The 16925-nt window shown below is 43.3% G+C and overlaps 1 protein-coding gene across 1 annotated transcript in view; it reads left to right on the forward strand.

The window, feature by feature from the left end:
* Positions 1-3588: 3588 nt before the first annotated feature.
* DOCK2 (dedicator of cytokinesis 2) overlaps positions 3589-16925 on the forward strand; it is a 409918-nt gene continuing 396581 nt past the window's right edge. Inside the window, 2 exon segments of the mRNA XM_084838639.1 lie at positions 3589-3832; positions 13096-13179. Of these exon segments, the coding sequence (XP_084694765.1) occupies positions 3793-3832; positions 13096-13179 (124 nt within the window). The 5' untranslated portion in view covers positions 3589-3792.

Consider the following 16925-nt stretch of genomic DNA (forward strand, 5'->3'; position numbering starts at 1 on the left):
TAGCTGTTCACTGGAACTCCCAACATGAGGTCCAGAGAGAGGTGTCCATGAGAGTGAAGGAGGCCATCATTAGGCTCCAAACAAACTAAACCCATCAGAAAGATAGCAAAAACAGTGGGAGTGGCCAATACAACAGTTTGGAACATCCTGAAAAATAAGGAATTAACTGGCAAGCTCAGCAACAGCAAAAGGCCTGGAAGACCACAGAAGACAACTAAAGTGGATGACCACAGAATTCTGCTCATGGTGAAGAGGAACCCTTTCACAACATCTAGCCAGGTCAACAACATACTTGCAGAGGTAGGCATGTCATTGTCAACATCTACAGTCAAGAGATGGCTTCATGAATGTAAATACAGAGGCTTCACAACAAGGTGCAAACCACTGGTAACACTCAAGAACAGACAGGCCAGATTAGCCTTTGCCAGCAAACACCTAAAAAAGCCTGCCCAGTTCTGGAATAAAATTCTTTGGACTGATGAAACCAAGATTCACTTGTACCAGAATTATAGGAAAAATATGGAGAAGGAAAGGAACAGCTCATGATCCGAAGCATACCACATCATCTGTCAAACATGGTGGAGGCAGTGTTATGGCATGGGCATGTTTGGCTGCCAATGGAACCAGGTCACTGGTATTTATTGATGACCTGACTGCTGATAAAAGCAGCAGGACGAATTCTGAAGTGTATAGGGCTATCCTTTCTGCTCAGATTCAGCTGAATGCTGCCAAACTGATAGGACGCTGCTTCATATTGCAGATGGATAATGACCCAAAATATACGGCAAAAGCTACCCAAGAGTTTCTCCAGGCAAAGAAGTGGGATGTTCTTCAACGGCCAAGTCAGTCACCTGATCTCAACCCAATAGAGCATGCCTTTCACTTACTGAAGACAAGACTGAAGGCAGAAAGACCCACAAACAAGCAGCAGCTGAAGGCAGCTGCAGTGAAGGCCTGGCAAAGCATCTTGAGGGAGGAAACTCACCATTTGGTCATGTCCATGGGTTCCAGACTTCAGGCAGTCATTGACTGCCAAGGGTTTTCATCCAGGTATTAAAGGCGATCCTTAAGTTTGAAATGATGTTGGTTTGTTCCATTACTTATGAGCCATCAGTGATGTGGGCGTGTGTATGCCACTGGCTGTCCTTCCTGAATGGTTAGTGCCCCACTTTTGTCAAACGCCTTGAATTACAGCTGAAAGTCCTGACTTCGCTCCCATTTGGGTGTGTTTCCTTTCAACTTCAATGTGGTGGTGTACAGAGGCCAACTGCCAAAACAGTTATCCTTGTTCCAATATTTCTGGCCCTGACTGTATGTTCTACCCAAAGCAGAAGTAATTGTGAGTAAGTACAAGTGGCAGAGTTTGGTAGCTAAATAGACTGATATTCCTGACAGCTTGCAGTCCATCTTTGTGGAGCATGTTGTAAAGAGCCTCCACATCCATGAAAGCTCAGATTGTATTCTGTGGGAGATTGTCGATGGATTGCAGTTCAGTGGTGTCCCATAAGTAACCTGGAGTATTGGTGGCAAATGATCTGAGAATGGAGTCCATATAACCAGACACCCCAACTGCAATAGTGCCAAATGCCTGAAATTATGGAACATCCATGATTGTTTGGTTTCTTTGTTTTGGGTAGTAATCGGAAGACCCTGGTCAAGGCTCTTGGGTTGTGCCTGTATGGATGGGCCTACCCATTTGTAGGAAATTAGGGATGTACGAAACACCTACCTGGCTCTGCACTGGGAAATCCGCAGTGGGGGGGAGGCGCTCTGTCCTTCCCCCCGGAATCCTCGACGGGGGGTAGGCGCTCCGTCCCTCTCCCCGGAATCCTGCCTGGCTGGCTCCGCTCCGTGGCCAAGCCGTGGAGCCGCCAGCTGGCTCCGGCCACCTGCAGCCAGACATCTGGCTACTGGGCAGCCCTGCAGGGATGCAAATGGCGGCTGTCGTAGCTGCCACCATATTCGTTCCTGTATTGAGCCATGATAGGCTACATAAATATTTACGTAGCCTATCACGGCAGGGGGAAAAACCCCAGCGTATGCAAAAGGCGGTAGCTGCCGCCATTTGCGTACGCTGGGTTTTTTCCCCCCTGCCGTGATAGGCTATGTAAATACTTACGTAGCCTATCATGGCAGGTGGAAAAAAAACCAGCATATGCAAATGGCGGTAGCCGCCCCCATTTGCGTACGCTGGGGTTCCCCCCCCCACCGTGATAGCCTACGTAAATACGTAGCCTATCACGGCCTCTGCAGGGACGCAAATGGCATCCTTGCGTTAGCTGTGATAGGCTACGTAAGTATTTACGTAGCCTGTCACGGCTATGAAGAGGAGGAAGCGAATGGCGGCTGCAGGACGGCCGCCATTCGCAAAGCAGTGCGGACGGGAGCAGGTAAGTGCTCCATTTCGCGCGCCTTTCGTGGGGTGGGGGCGGTGGGGACTTCTTCCCGCGCGCCTTTCGTGGGTTGGGGGGGCGGGGGCTTCGTTCTGCGACGGATTTCGGGGGGCCGAATGCACTGGCATTCAGCCTTACCGAGATCCATTGTGGAATTCTCTGACATCCCTATAGGAAATTCTCCCATTCTGTCTGGCATTCCCCAGTGGGCTCTGAGGACAGGGGCCTGAAAAATATCGTATTAGATAGTTGCCTGTCAGCCTCCTGTTTGAGGTCCAACCGGTGGCAGCTGGTGACTCCAGTTCTGGAGGGGTAATAATTCCATTCAGAGTTTTAGTTGCAACCAGCCAAAACTCTAAAGGTGCTACCCAAGATGCTTATCCATTTTGGGGATAAGGTTCAGCACCTTGGATAACATCTTTAGAGTTTGGGCTGGTGGTAACTACAACCCAGAATGGAATTACCTCCCCTCTGGAAGTGGAGTCACCAGCCCTCACTGGGCCCAACTTGTTTCTGATCATGACAGCTCCTCCTCTGCGGGCCTCTTTAATCATAATGTGATTGTCATGCTGTGGATGGTGTCATGTTTTGCACAATCTGAGAGGGTGTGATAAATGATTCCGTTCACTGATTACTTCAGCTTGTGCACTCTACATAAAAGTCTAATCTAGTGCTATGACCATCTGCAGGGGTCCATGCAGAATTCTTCCTCCTGTGGCATTGAGAAGATATTTTCTGAGGAAAATGTTTCAAAATGAGTGAAATTTGGATGATTTAGCTGAAAAATCCAGTATGCAAACATTACAAGTTGCCATTGTTTTCAAGGAAAAGGAGGCATTTTCTCACCTGAGTTTGTGGCCCTGATGCTACACTGTCCATGCTGGTAGATACTTGTGTGAGCAAGGGTTTTTTTAGCACACGTTGACTGCTGGTGTATAATCTGACAGATTCGCCATTTGCCCAAAGGTGTGATTTTTATCTTAATACACTTAATTGACAGATTTTTGAATGTGTCTCTGATTGGCCATTGCATGTGGTGTCTAAGCTCCATGATTTGCTTAGTTTAGAGTAGTATTTTGGAGAAACTCCTCTTGTGTTCCTATTTGCTTATGATACTGTCAATTTTCCTGTCAGTAAAGCACCCAATTTGTGCTGCCCCCTCCTCCACATATAACCATCGCTTTCATTTAACGTAAGAGCCTCGTTGAGGAGAGTGCACAGAGAAAGAGGAAGGAAGCTGAGGGACTGTGAGAAGGACAAAGCTGCAGCAGCCAAACCTGCCTTGTGATTCATGGGACTCCATCTGCAGATCTTGCTGGGACTGGATCCAATCTGCTTCTAATAGCTGTGAGCCGTTCCACTGAATCACAGCTTCCATAGCCTGCTGGATTTGTTGGCAATGACTCCGTGGCACAAAAGTGATAAGAAGGTCGGAGTAGGTATGTATCATGCAGTCTCCTCTCTAGGCAGTCTCCTCCTCTGCAGGCCGTTGGGAGAAGTGCTGAAATGCCTGAAAATAAACCCATCAGGCCAGCCCAAAAAGATCACTTCAAAAAAAGGAAAAGAGGGAAGATGTTTTATGACTTGCTTGATAATGGGCCCATCTTGAACACACATATTTCGAAGTATGTGTGATTGATGAAGATTGCTTCCAAGTCCCCTTTGCTTAGTACTGTTGCCTGAGTCTCACTCAGGCACCCCTGTGGAAATAATCATTAGATTAACACCAACTTTCAAATTTAAACTATGAAAAATACCATTTATAAGCTGATAACCAGATGGGAGACTTAGGAACTTGCATTCTTCTGAGGCATCAGCTCAGTTGTGCAACTTGTCCTCTTGCTGGTGCTGTCATAGACAGGAAATAGAAAGGGAGCAAACATATTTTCAGAAACCCGTTCAGAAACCCCTTGCTGCTGAATCTGGTAGAGTAAGTACTTCTGTGGTAACCACTTAAATTGTTTCTTCCACCTCCTACAAATTCTCCTTGTTTGCTGAAATTGTCCATGCTGAATCTGGTAGAGTAAGTACTTCTGTGGTAACCACTTAAATTGTTTCTTCTACCTCCTACAAATTCTCCTTGTTTGCTGAAATTGTCCATGCATTTTGCAGTGGTAACATAATTATAACTCTCACCAAATTACTATTAGGGAAGCATAAGCTGTCCAGTTTTAAGGGGATTTCCAAGTGAGAAAGCAGTAAATGAGTGAACATAGCCATTGCTTAAACCAGACTTCCCTAACTCCCATGCTGGCTGGGAATGACGAGAGTTGCAGTCCAACACATCTGGAGGGGAGATGGGCTTAAACATTCACTCTGCAATGAAACTTAGGAAAGGCCATAGCTTAGTGCCTGCAAAAGGTCCCCAGGTTCAATCTCCAGCATCTCAGCGGAGAGCCAGAAAAGATCCCTGTCTAAACTCCTGGAGAAGTTGCTACTAGTCAGTGTAGAGTCCACACTGTAGATACTGCTGTACTTGACCCAGGATAAAGCAACTTCCTATGTTCCTGTGTTGATGACAGGACAATATACACATTCCAATATGCTTGATGTTATATGAAATGCTAGAGATAACCATTTGATTTGTAGAAGGGATGTTTGACACAAATTGCTTTTCAGTTTCATTGCAATGATACAGGCATATTGCAGAAATAATTCAGAAACCAGTAGGTTTGATGGTTTCTATTGCAAAATGTATGAACTGGGATACTGACTTATCTTTTGCAAACAAGCAGAATCCTGCTGTTGAGTCCTGAATGGCTTTTCAGGCCCATTACTTGAGTTTCTCTGGTGACATGGGATTCTCAGCCACTCTGTTCCACATTGCTGAAGGAACATGAGAAACCCAGGACGACCCAAGACAAGTCCTTGTTGTGGCTTCTCCCCAGATCTGTGTCAATACATTTTCCCAAAGGTTGATGCTGGTGTGGCAAGGAGCCTCAGTGTGGGCTCCTCCCATGTGGTCTAGAGCTTCATACTTTATTCCCACAATGCAGGAAGCAGCACTGTCTCTAAAGATCCCATTCTACCAAGGTAGCCTAAGAACCCAATCTCTTGCTTGCGATGGTTGAAGTGGCCTGTCAAAGTATTGCAGGCCAATATTTCTTTTGGTATTTTATTCTTACTGTGTGATAGGTAAATAATGTACTGTTGTGCATTTTGTAGCATGGACGGTCTGCTCTGGTTTCACTTTTGCCTTTTCGAATCCTGCGATTCCAGAGTTTGACTTAGAAAGCAGCTATCCTGCAGGTGAACGCTTGTAATTAAAAATAAATGCACAAAAAATTATGGAAGTTGACATGGTTATATAGAGATCATTTTACAAAGATCGACTTGAAATTGGACTAGGACTCTACAGCTTCAATTATTTTATTATCCCTGTTAGCATCTTTGACTTCAGGGAGTTAAGAAAAAACCATGATGAGGCAAACATGGATTACAAGCAAGTACTGCAAAGGGAAGTTGTGAGACTTCAGCTGTGGTTGATATAGTCAGTCTAGGGTGGAACTGAGAACTCCAGCCTACCACCATGCAGATGGCTCCAGTGAGAACCAGGTCTCCTGCCTTAATGCTTTATTGTGCAGAGGCCTAATGTGAATGATTTTTGCCCCTTTTTTCAAGGGTCAAAATCAAATGGATGGTTTCTCATGCAGAGGGCTGGGTTCACACTAGAGGCTATCTGCTTGGCAAGGGGATGTCAAGTGCTGCTTCTCCACCAAGCTTTTTCAGCACCATACCTGGCTGAAGGCATGAACTGGGGGTTAATACTGATAGACATGACATAGCGGATTAGGATCTTTAACAAATGATGCACCTTTTTAAATGAAATCTTTACTTTTGATCTCTCTCTTCTAAGGAATCTAAATGAACAAGTGTGCTGATATTACAGTACCTAGCTCAGTAAAATCCCAAAGTCTAGGAAGGGTCCTTTACCTATGAAGCAGCAATATTTCATAACGTTATGGGATTTACTCTCAGATTTCTGTGAAAAGGACTATAGAGTTGCCTGAAGGCAATACCTGGCCAGAGTCTTGGACTTGACAAAGGAATATTTATAACCTGGGATATTCAGGTGATGTTGCTCAATAGGAGCTCATTGTTAGCAGATTTATTTATAACACAGAGGCCACTCTGGAATGTTTAGAATAGGTGAAACCAACCAGATAAGTGGGTAGGGGGTTATATCTTTCCCCATAGCTAAATACAATACCATCTAGGTCAAGCTGTAGTTTGAGTCCAGGAGTAAGACAAGCTAAGACAGACCCACAGAGAGAGCTGAGCTGAGTTTTTTGGGGAAATGCAGGGATGCATCTCTGGGTGTAAGGCAGTGAGATGTTTAATGGGATGTTGGAATGTTTATGATGTCTGCATCTATGTTTAACCTATATATTTGTAAATAAATTCAACTATGCCTTAAGTCTCTAGTGAATCCATCCTTTCAAAGAAAATCAAACCCAGGTAGCAGCTGCAACCCTGGAACTTCTCACTGCTCAGGGAAGTAGGATGCCCATAGCAATATGTTATGCTCAGACACTTAACCAATAGTAAAATAACAGTGGTGAGTATTGTGGCATCTTAGACACGCCTTCCCCAACCTGGAGTCCTCCAGCTGTGTTAGATGGCAATTCTCAACATCCCTGTCAGCATGATCACTGGCTGGGGATGATGTGAATTGTAATCCAACACAGCTGGAGGGCACTGAGTCAGGGAAAGCTGCCTTAAACTAACAAACGTAGTGTGGCATAAGCTTTCAGGGACTACGGCCCACTTAGTCTGAAGAGTTATCTGTGGTTGGTGAGGGGTCCACATGTGTATATGCATTAGTGATGTTGGAGAAATCTTGAAATGGATTCAAATTACTTTGGATTTCTATTAATTCAACCCACAGATTCTGCAGTGGACTGGCATCTTCTGAGTTCTGTGGATTCCGCATACTTGTGAACCATTTTTAAAAACTTTCTGGAATTGTACACAAATTTGGCTGTACAAAAATCGGAAAGTTACTGGAAAATATGCTAATATACTCAGGTGTTGTTTTTTTAAAATTGACATTTTATACATAGCATCATAGAATCACAGAATAGTAGGGTTGGAAGAGGCCTATAAGACCGTCGAGTCCAACCCCCTGCTCAATGCAGGAATCCAAGTCAGAGCATCCCTGACAGATGGCTGTCCAGCCTCGTCTTAAACGCCTCCAGTGTGGGAGAGCCCACCACCTCCCTAGGTCATTGGTTCCATTGTCGTATTGCTCTAACAGGAAGTTTTTCCTGATGTTCAGCCGGAATCTGGCTTCCTGTAACTTGAGCCCATTATTCCGTGTCCTGCACTCTGGGATGATGGAGAAGAGATCCTGACCTTCCTCTCTGTGACAGCCTTTCAAGTACTTGAAGAGTGCTATCATATCTCCCCTCAGTCTTCTCTTCTCAAAGCTAAACATGCCCAGTTCTTTCAGTCTCTCTTCATAGGGCTTTGTTTCCAGTCCCCTGATAATCTTTGTTGCCCTCCTCTGAACCTTCTCCAGCTTGTCTGCATCCTTCTTAAAGTGCGGTGCCCAGAACTGGACACAAACTCAAGATGAGGCCTAACAAGCGCTGAGTAGAGGGGAACTAGTACTTCATGGGATTTGGAAGCTATACTTCTATTAATGCAACCTAAAATAGCATTTGCCTTTTTTGCAGCCACATCACATTGTTGGCTCATATCAGCTTGTGATCTACAAGAATTCCAAGATCCTTCTCGCTTGTAGTATTGTTGAGCCAAGTATCCCCCATCTTGTAACTGTGCATTTGGTTTCTTTTTCCTAGGTGCAGAACTTGGCATTTATCCCTATTAAATTTCATTCTGTTGTTTTCTGCCCAGCACTCCAGCCTATCAAGATCACTTTGAATTTTGTTTCTGTCTTCCAAGGTATTAGCTATCCCGCCCAATTTTGTGCCATCTGCAAATTTGATCAGCATTCCCTGCACCTCCTCCTCCAAGTCATTCATAAAAATGTTGAAGAGCACTGAGCCCAGGACTGAGCCTTGTGGTACCCCACTCATTACCTCTCCCCAGTTTGAGAAGATCCCATTGATAAGCACTCTTTGAGTCTGATTCTCTAGCCAACTGTGGATCCACCAGATCGTTGTTTCATCTAGCCCACTTTGAGCTAGTTTGCTCATCAGGATATCATGGGGCACTTTGTTGAAAGCTTTGCTGAAGTCATGGTATATTATGTCCACAGCATTCCCATGGTCCACAAGGGAGGTAACCTGATCAAAAAATGAGATCAGATTAGTCTGGCAGCATTTGTTCTTAACAAATCCATGTTGGCTTTGAGTAATCACTGCATTGTTGTCAAGGTGCTTACAGATGGATTGCTTTATCATCTGCTCCAGAATTTTCCCAGAATTTTCCCATCTCTGATTTCTCTTTAGCCTCCGTTGTGTAGCACTCTTTTTTGTGCTCTGCTCATCAACTGTACACTGAGCTAATAAAAATACACAAAATGTGATGTGCCAGCAAAAGTTATATAAATTGTGAAGGACATTTTTGCATACTTCTCCGAATGTGAAAACAAAAATCCGATCCTGTTAATGTGCAGCCAACAGAACAGTAGAAGCCTGATAATGCATGAGAGACACATGGAACGAATTAAACAAAATCTATACATCCCTAATGTACGTACACAGACACACACACATTAACTAATAAGGGTTTTTTTTTTTTTTAAGGGATTTCTCCCTTGGGCCCCTGGTATTCATGTAGTTTCCTGCGTGTTTTGCCTTAAAAAAAGTTCTCTTCCGCTCTGTTATTAGATTTTAAACAGGACCTTTGTCATTTCAAATTACTTGGGAGCACTAAAGCTGTAAATTTCCACTTACTCAGAAAACATCAAGCTTGCAAAACCACTTCCTTTGTCAGTTAGTTGATGTCACCATACTAACTTTGTTTTTAAGGTATTCAGAGCAAGCACTGAAGTACTTGCTCTGAATACCTTAATAGAATACCTACTATTCTATGATTCTATGATTCTGAGTACTGTCATTTTGTTAACATCAATAATAATTTAAGCTTAGACTTCTATGTTTTTTAGAATAAGTACAACCAATAATAGTGGCTGTGGAGTTATTTTCACACATCTGATTCTTGACATTAGTTTCTTTAAATGCCAAAATCAATAGGGAAGACATTAAGACAGATGAACAACTGGTTAATTGGGAGACTCAGATCCAAATATTAGTTTTATTCTGGAGTCAGTGAAATACATTATCTGTAATGGATTAACAATGTGCAGGTAACTTTTTGCCATTGATAACTCAGAAGTTGTAATGTAAAAACAGATCAAGTCATTCAAGATGTCCTTTGTATTCAACCAGGTCAGTAGGTAAGTTAACAGTTAACTCCAGTGGTGCATTAAATCGTTTATAGAAAACGTTCCCTTAAACTCTCACCTAGGGGTCTCCAACGTGGCACCCATTGGTGCCCCTGCACCTACAAGGCCAGGCTGAAACACCTGCCAAGCTATCCCCCCCTTGCAAGGTATGGAGTGAGTCCTCCACATGGATTGATGGAAAAAAGCCTCCCTGTGGAAAAATAGCTGGAGGAGCTGAAAGTCCACCCATCTCCTAGGACCCTTGGGGCAACAGGGTCCTTGGTGGTGGTTGTGGTGGTGGTGGTGACTCCCCCCCACTTGCTGTTTTTCAGCAGGGAGGCCTTTCCCTTCCTATTAAAGCCAATGGATGAATTGCTCAATTGACTTTTATAGGGAGAGAGAGAGAGAGAGAAGGAAGGAAGGAAGGAAGGAAAGAAAGAAAGAAAGAAAGAAAGAAAGAAAGAAGAGCCAGAGTGAGAGAGAAGAGCCAGAGATGGATGGAAAGAAGGAAAGAGAGAGGGAGAAAGGCCAGAATGAGTAATACATACACAGGGTGCATATTCATGCACACACAAAAACACAAATAAGGGGGAGGGCACTCCCAGCATTTTTGTGATTGGCCCTCAAGTCCCTTACAGCAGCTAATTTGTGGTGGTGCCCAGGGCACTTTTTCAAAATGCCAGATGTGCTCATGGTCCATAAAGGTTGGAGACCCCTGCTCTAACAGGTGCCACTTCATATTCTATGTATGATAAAAGGGTTCTGAGTTATTTCACCTCTCTCCTCCCTTTGACTATGGATCAAAATAGACGTGAATTTCACAACTGGATCTCCCAATGTCTGCATCTTTTAAATAAAGCAGCTGCTGGGGCCTGCCAACCCAGACTGGGACCAGAGCGAAGGGATCCCCAAATTTTCCCACTGAAAATCCCACTAGGCTACCATTTGCCCAAGTTTGAAGAAGAGTATGGGTACACAGCCTATTTGCCCACCATTTTCCCCCCAGCTGGGGCAACTAGCAGCTTTCGGGGGGGAAGGGGGTTTTTTGGGGGGGAAGAAACAATGCAGGGAGCAGTTCCAGTTTATACTGTGGCCTGCTGTAGCTGCTCTTTGTAAAATTATATCGTTGACAGCGATCATGGAATTCCGACATCAAGTCTACTTTAACCCTTAACTGAGCAGCCCTTTACAAGAATAGGTGGTCTAACAGCCTCTGCCTGAAGTAAGTATTAGTTTAAAATACTTGAAAAAAAAATTAGAGGAGAAAACAAAGGGAACGTAAGGTAAACCTCCCTTTGCTACTAACCAAGACAGGAGCCAGGTGCAAGGAGGGTGGAACAGAAATGAAGAGTGTAGTCTCCCAAAATGTAAGGAGTTGAAATGGTCCTTGCTTTTAAAAGTTTACAATTTTAATCTAATAACAATGGAATAGAATGTATTCAGAGAACAGTTTGATGACACAGGGTGGCTATATAAACTGGTTTGGTACACAGTACTTGGAATGAAGTTTTCTCAAAAACTCTGACTATTAACAAAGCTGACTTACAACAGGCAGCATAGGTTTAACATACTTAAAGGGGATAGCCAAATGTGAGGATAAAATGCATTTTGCTTTTAATTGCTGCTTTGGAATACCGTTGCAGTTATTTTTGTTTTGTTTCCTTTTGCTAAGTCTTGACATTGCCTTCTGTGGCTCTCTCTCTCTATATTAGCAAAAGTATTGGAAATAATGCCAAGATTGATTTCTGAATGTCACTGAAGTTAGGAGGACAAGGGGAGAACCTGGAACAAAATGAACCCATTAAATGTGTGTTGAGGACTACAGTGTATTGATTCTTTTAAAACAGTTCAGCATCAGCCAATTTATTTCAGACTGAAAGCCCAGTTCTCACTTTGGAACAAGTCTCATTCTCATTCCTGTTCTCCAAACTGATTTAACAAAAGCATGGAAGGTTTGCTTCACAAACAGTATTTATGCCTCAAAGCAATATAATGGCTTATATCCAAAAGTGCTGTGGCACAAGTTGGCTGCCTAAGTCTTGTTCCTGCCTCTGTCCACTGCAGTGCAGCTCCTCTGCTGATCCTGAGGGTCGGCACACCCTTTGGAACAGTATGGAATGTAATACAGGTGGCTGCTATGGATAGGGGAGATGGGCAAAAATGGGCGGGGGGCTTGTATGAGTGAAGCTTCTTCAGTATAAGAGTGGATACAAGCCATTCAGCAGACCTTGTTAAAGGCCATAGTCCTTGTAATCTGGCTGTGCCGCCTGGTGCAGAAAGATTGCCACTCCTTGTAGTCGCCTTATTTCAGAGACTGCCCACTTGCTAGGCACACACATTTCTTATGTTTAACATTTCAGGTTTGTTTCAGTTAAAACAGAATCAAATAATCTGGTGCTGTGAATCAAATCTCTTCATGGAGCCTTTAGTTTCTTCTCACGTGTATAGCTGACTTCTTGATCTCAGATATAAGGTCTAGCATAGTTTAGTTTAGTTAATATGTATACCCTTTTTCCTACTTAAAAAATATAATTGTGATTCTCAAGTCCCCTCTATCCCACATTGGCCTGCTTTATAACTCAAGCGTGGTGTAGTGGCTAGAGTGTCGGACTGGGAGTCGGGAGATCCAGGTTCTAGTCTCCACTCAGCCATGAAGCTCACTGGGTGACTTTTGGCCAGTCACAGACTCTCAGCCCAATCTACCCCACAGGTTGTTGATGTGAGGATAAAATGAAGAGGAGGAGGATTATGTATGCCGCATTGGGTTCCTTAAGGAGGAAAATAGGCGGGACATAAATGTAATAAATAAATAATTTCTGACCATTGGCCATGCTGGCTAGGCAGATGGGAATAGAAGGCCAAAACATCTGGAGGTACTAGGTTGGGGAAGGCTCCACTAAACTATGGTTTAGAGTTGTCTGCATGAGCCTCAGGACTCAAGGGCCCCTCTTTCCCCACTCCGACACGGCTACAAGGAGGGGAGCAGAGGAGCAGAACCTATGCAAACTGAACTATGGTTTAGGGAAGCCTGCCAGCTTCAAACTGTGGTTTACAATCCTGGCTTGTTTCCTTAAACCATAATTAACCCTAACCATAGTTCTCACTTTGGGTGGAATTAGTACCACTGATTAGTTGAAAATAGAAATGAAAGCTTCTACTCTCCTCCTTGCAGCCACACAGAGAGGGGGGGCAAGGGGCAATCAAGGGGGAGCAAATGAGCCCAAAGCTCACCCGAGCTTGTTCCCATAGCTCTGAAGTGTGGTTCAGCATTATGTCCAAACACAGTCGTCATTTAAAAAAAATAATAATTTGCTTGAATACATGACAATTTATTCTGTATTTTCACAGCGATATACAATTTCAGTGCTGCAAGAGTGCCACAGTTATCTCTGCATATTGGCGATGTAGTCCATATACTGGAAGACTGTGAAGGTGAGAAAGTAATGTTAAAAGCTGTGCTTCCTTGTTGGCTTGAATATATTGTTATCGCCATAGTTCAGTGCTGGCTAATTTGCAGCATCAGCTTGAATTATGAGCACATTGGGAGGAAAGATTTCCTGGGACAATGCCTTTATTACTGTTTTCTTCAAATGTACATTCATCAGGCTTGCTTCTTAGAAGCAAACATGCTTGTTACCTGAACACTTGGGTGAATTAATGAGATTTCACTCTAACCAAATGGTTATTTATCTCCTTAAGCTCAAACTGTGAAGTGTGTATTTGACTATGTAGTGTAATTAAACTCATTCATATTAGGAGGGGAACCTCGTTTGACCTGTCTCTTTTTGTCAGTTTGTTGGTTTTACTATGTGGGTCCTTCCAATGAACAGTCAGGGTTGATTTCCTTTAGGATGGACTGATTTGACCTCCTTGCAGTCCAGGGGACTCGTAAGAGTCTTCTCCAGCACCACAGTTCGAAAGCATCAATTCTTCGGCGCTCAGCCTTCCTTATAGTCCAGCTCTCACAGCCATACATTACTACTGGGAAAACCATAGCTTTGATTATATGGACCTTTGTCGGCAAGGTGATGTCTCTGCTTCTTACTATGCTGTCTAGGTTTGCCATAGCTTTCCTCCCAAGGAGCAAGCATCTTTTAATTTCATGGCCACAGTCACCATCTGCGGTGATCTTGGAGCCCAAGAAAATAAAATCTATCACTGCTTCCATTTCTTCCCCTTCTATATGCCAGGAAGTGATGGGGCCAGATGCCATGATCTTCGTTTTTTTAATGTTGAGTTTCAAACCAGCTTTTGCACTCTCCTCTTTCACCCTCAACAAGAGGCTCTTTAGATCCTCTTCACTTTCTGCCATTAGGGTGGTATCGTCTGCGTATCGGAGGTTGTTGATAATTCTCCCAGCAATCTTAATTCTGACCTGTGATTCATCCAACCCGGTGTTTCTCATGATGTACTCTGCATATCAGTTAAATAAGCAGGGTGACAATGTACAGCCTTGTCGCACTCCTTTCCCAATTTGGAACCAATCGGTTGTTCCATGTCTGGTTCTTACTGTTGCTTCTTGACCCTTGTACAGGTTTCTCAGGAGACAGGTAAGGTGGTCTGGTACTCCCATCTTTTAAGAATTTGCCAGAGTTTGTTGTGATCCACACAATCAAGGGCTTTAGCGTAGTCAATGAAGCAGAAATAGACGTTTTTCTGGCATTCTCTTGCTTTCTCCATGATCCAGCGAATGTTGGCGATTTGATCTCTAGTTCCTCTGTGTCTTCGAAACCCAGCTAGTACTCCCGGTAGTTCTCGGTTCACATACTGCTAAAGCCTAGCTTGTAGGATTTTGAGCATCACCTTGCTGGCATGTGAAATGAGCGCAATTGTACAGTAGTTTGAACACTCTTTGGCATTGCCCTTCTTTGGAATTGGAATGTAAACTGACCTTTTGCAGTCTTGTGGCCACTGTTGAGTGTTCCAAATTTGTTGGCATATTCAGTGCAACACTTTAACAGCATCATCTTTTAGGATTTTAAATAGCTCAGCTGGAATACTGTCATCTCCACCAGCTTTGTTGTTAGTAATTCTTCCTAAGGCTCACTTGACTTTACTCTCTAGGATGTCTGGCTCAAGTTCAGTGACCGCACTCTCATGGCTATCAGGGACATTAAGATCTTTCCTGTATAGTTCTTCTGTGTATTCTTTCCACCTCTTCTTAATCTCATCTGCTTCTGTTAGGTCCCCACCTTCTTTGTCCTTTATCATGCCTGTCTTTGCACAAAATGTTCCCTTGATATCTCCGATTTTCTTGAAAAGATCTCTAGTCTTTCCCATTCTATTGTTTTCCTTGATTTCTTTGCATTGTTCATTTAAGAAGGCCTTCTTGTCTCTCCTTGCTATTCTCTGGAACTCTGCATTCAGGTGGATATTTCTTCCCCTTTCTCGCTTGCTTTTCGCTTCCCTTCTTTCCTCAGCTACTTGTAAAGCCTCATCAGACAGCCACTTTGCTTTCTTGCATTTCTTTTTCTTTGGGATGGATTGAGTTGCTGCCTCCTGAACAGTGTTACAGACCTCCGTCCATAGTTCCTCAGGCACTCTGTCTTATCAGGTCTAATCCCTTAAATCTATTCCTCACCTCCACTGTATATTCATAAGGGATATGATTTAGGTCATACCTGAATGGTTTAGTGGTTTTCCCTACGTTCTTCAGTTTAAGTCTGGACTGCAAGGAGGTCCAATCAGTCCATCCTAAAGGAAATCAACCCTGACTGCTCATTGGAAGGACAGATACTGAAACTGAAGCTCCAATATTTTGGCCACCTAATGTGAAGAGAAAAGTCACTGGAAAAGACCCTGATGTTGGGAAAGATTGAAGGCAAAAGGAGAAGGGGACGGCAGAGGATGAGATGGCTAGATAGCATCACCGATGCAATGAATATGAACTTGAGCACGCTCCGGAAGAGAGCACAGGACAGGAAGGCTTGGCGTGCTATGGTCCATGGGGTCATGAAGAGTCAGACACGACTTAACGACTGAACAACAATCTGAGATAAAATAATCAAAATTAAGATAAGCAGAACACTCTCATTGTGGTCTTGATTAAACTGTAAATGGAAATTATTCATCCATAGCTTTAGCCATAAAGCAGGCTTTATAGTTTTTGTAAGGTGACTGTATAAAAACATAAGAAGAGCCATGCTGTATCAGACCAAAGTCCTGTCTAGTCTGGCACAGTGGCCACCCAGATGCCCCAGTGGAAAGCCCACAAGTAGGGCATGAACACAATTGCACTCTCCTGCTCATGTTGCCTCTCATACTGGAGGTTATATATCCATCATGACTAGTAGCCATTGGTAGCTACCCTCCATTAATTTGTCTAAACGTGTCCCAGTTGATGGCCATCATTGCATCTTATGGAAGTGAATTCCATAGATTATGCGCTGTGTGAAGAAGTACTTCCTAGGAATCATACTTGTGAAGAAAGGTATCTATGTAAGCACAACATATAATTTTGATTTGAGTTGTGTTTTGGATGTATCTATGTTTTATCAGATACATAGATCAAACTCCTTCTGGTGCCAGGTGAATACCTTTTTATTCTCCCAGTATTTTAGCATTTTAGCTGCCTAGTCTTTTAGCTTTTGTGTTTTAAATCCGTATTTTAAATCTCTGCATTGTTGCTAGATTTTATTCTGGTTGTACGGTTATACTGTGGTTTTCAGCTTTCATATTTTATATTGTTTTATGCTGCATTCTGTGGTTTTAATTTTTGTGAACCACCCAAAGAGCTTTGGCTATTGGGCAGTAAGGAAATGAAATAAAAAAAAACTAAATACAATTATGAAAACAATGAGCTTCTGGTGCATATGTGCCTGTGCACACTGAAATATTCAGTGTGGCTCAGATACTGAGGATCCACAATGCCTCCTCCAGTTGCTTTCTTGAGTTTTTAATGTGTCATATATATTTAGCCTCAGTGCTGTCTGTTTGTCTTAGTTCTGTTTTATAATGTGTTTTAATAAGTTGTTTGATTAGTATTTTGTACTGCTTTAGTGTTACACCATAAGCCACTCTGGGTACAATAACATTTGGCAAACAAACAAATGTAATTATTAGTCTCCATGGAAGAGGCTACACCCTCCAGCCAGTGCTTCTTGTCTGAATAGCGGAGGGGTGGGGGAAATGACCTTACCCCCTGTCCCTCACTCAGCCAAGCAGCACTGTGGCAGTGG

This window comes from Heloderma suspectum, chromosome 2 (genome assembly GCF_057233095.1).
Source record: "Heloderma suspectum isolate Gila_16-S chromosome 2, 16-S_ref, whole genome shotgun sequence".
NCBI classification, from domain to species: domain Eukaryota; kingdom Metazoa; phylum Chordata; class Lepidosauria; order Squamata; family Helodermatidae; genus Heloderma; species Heloderma suspectum.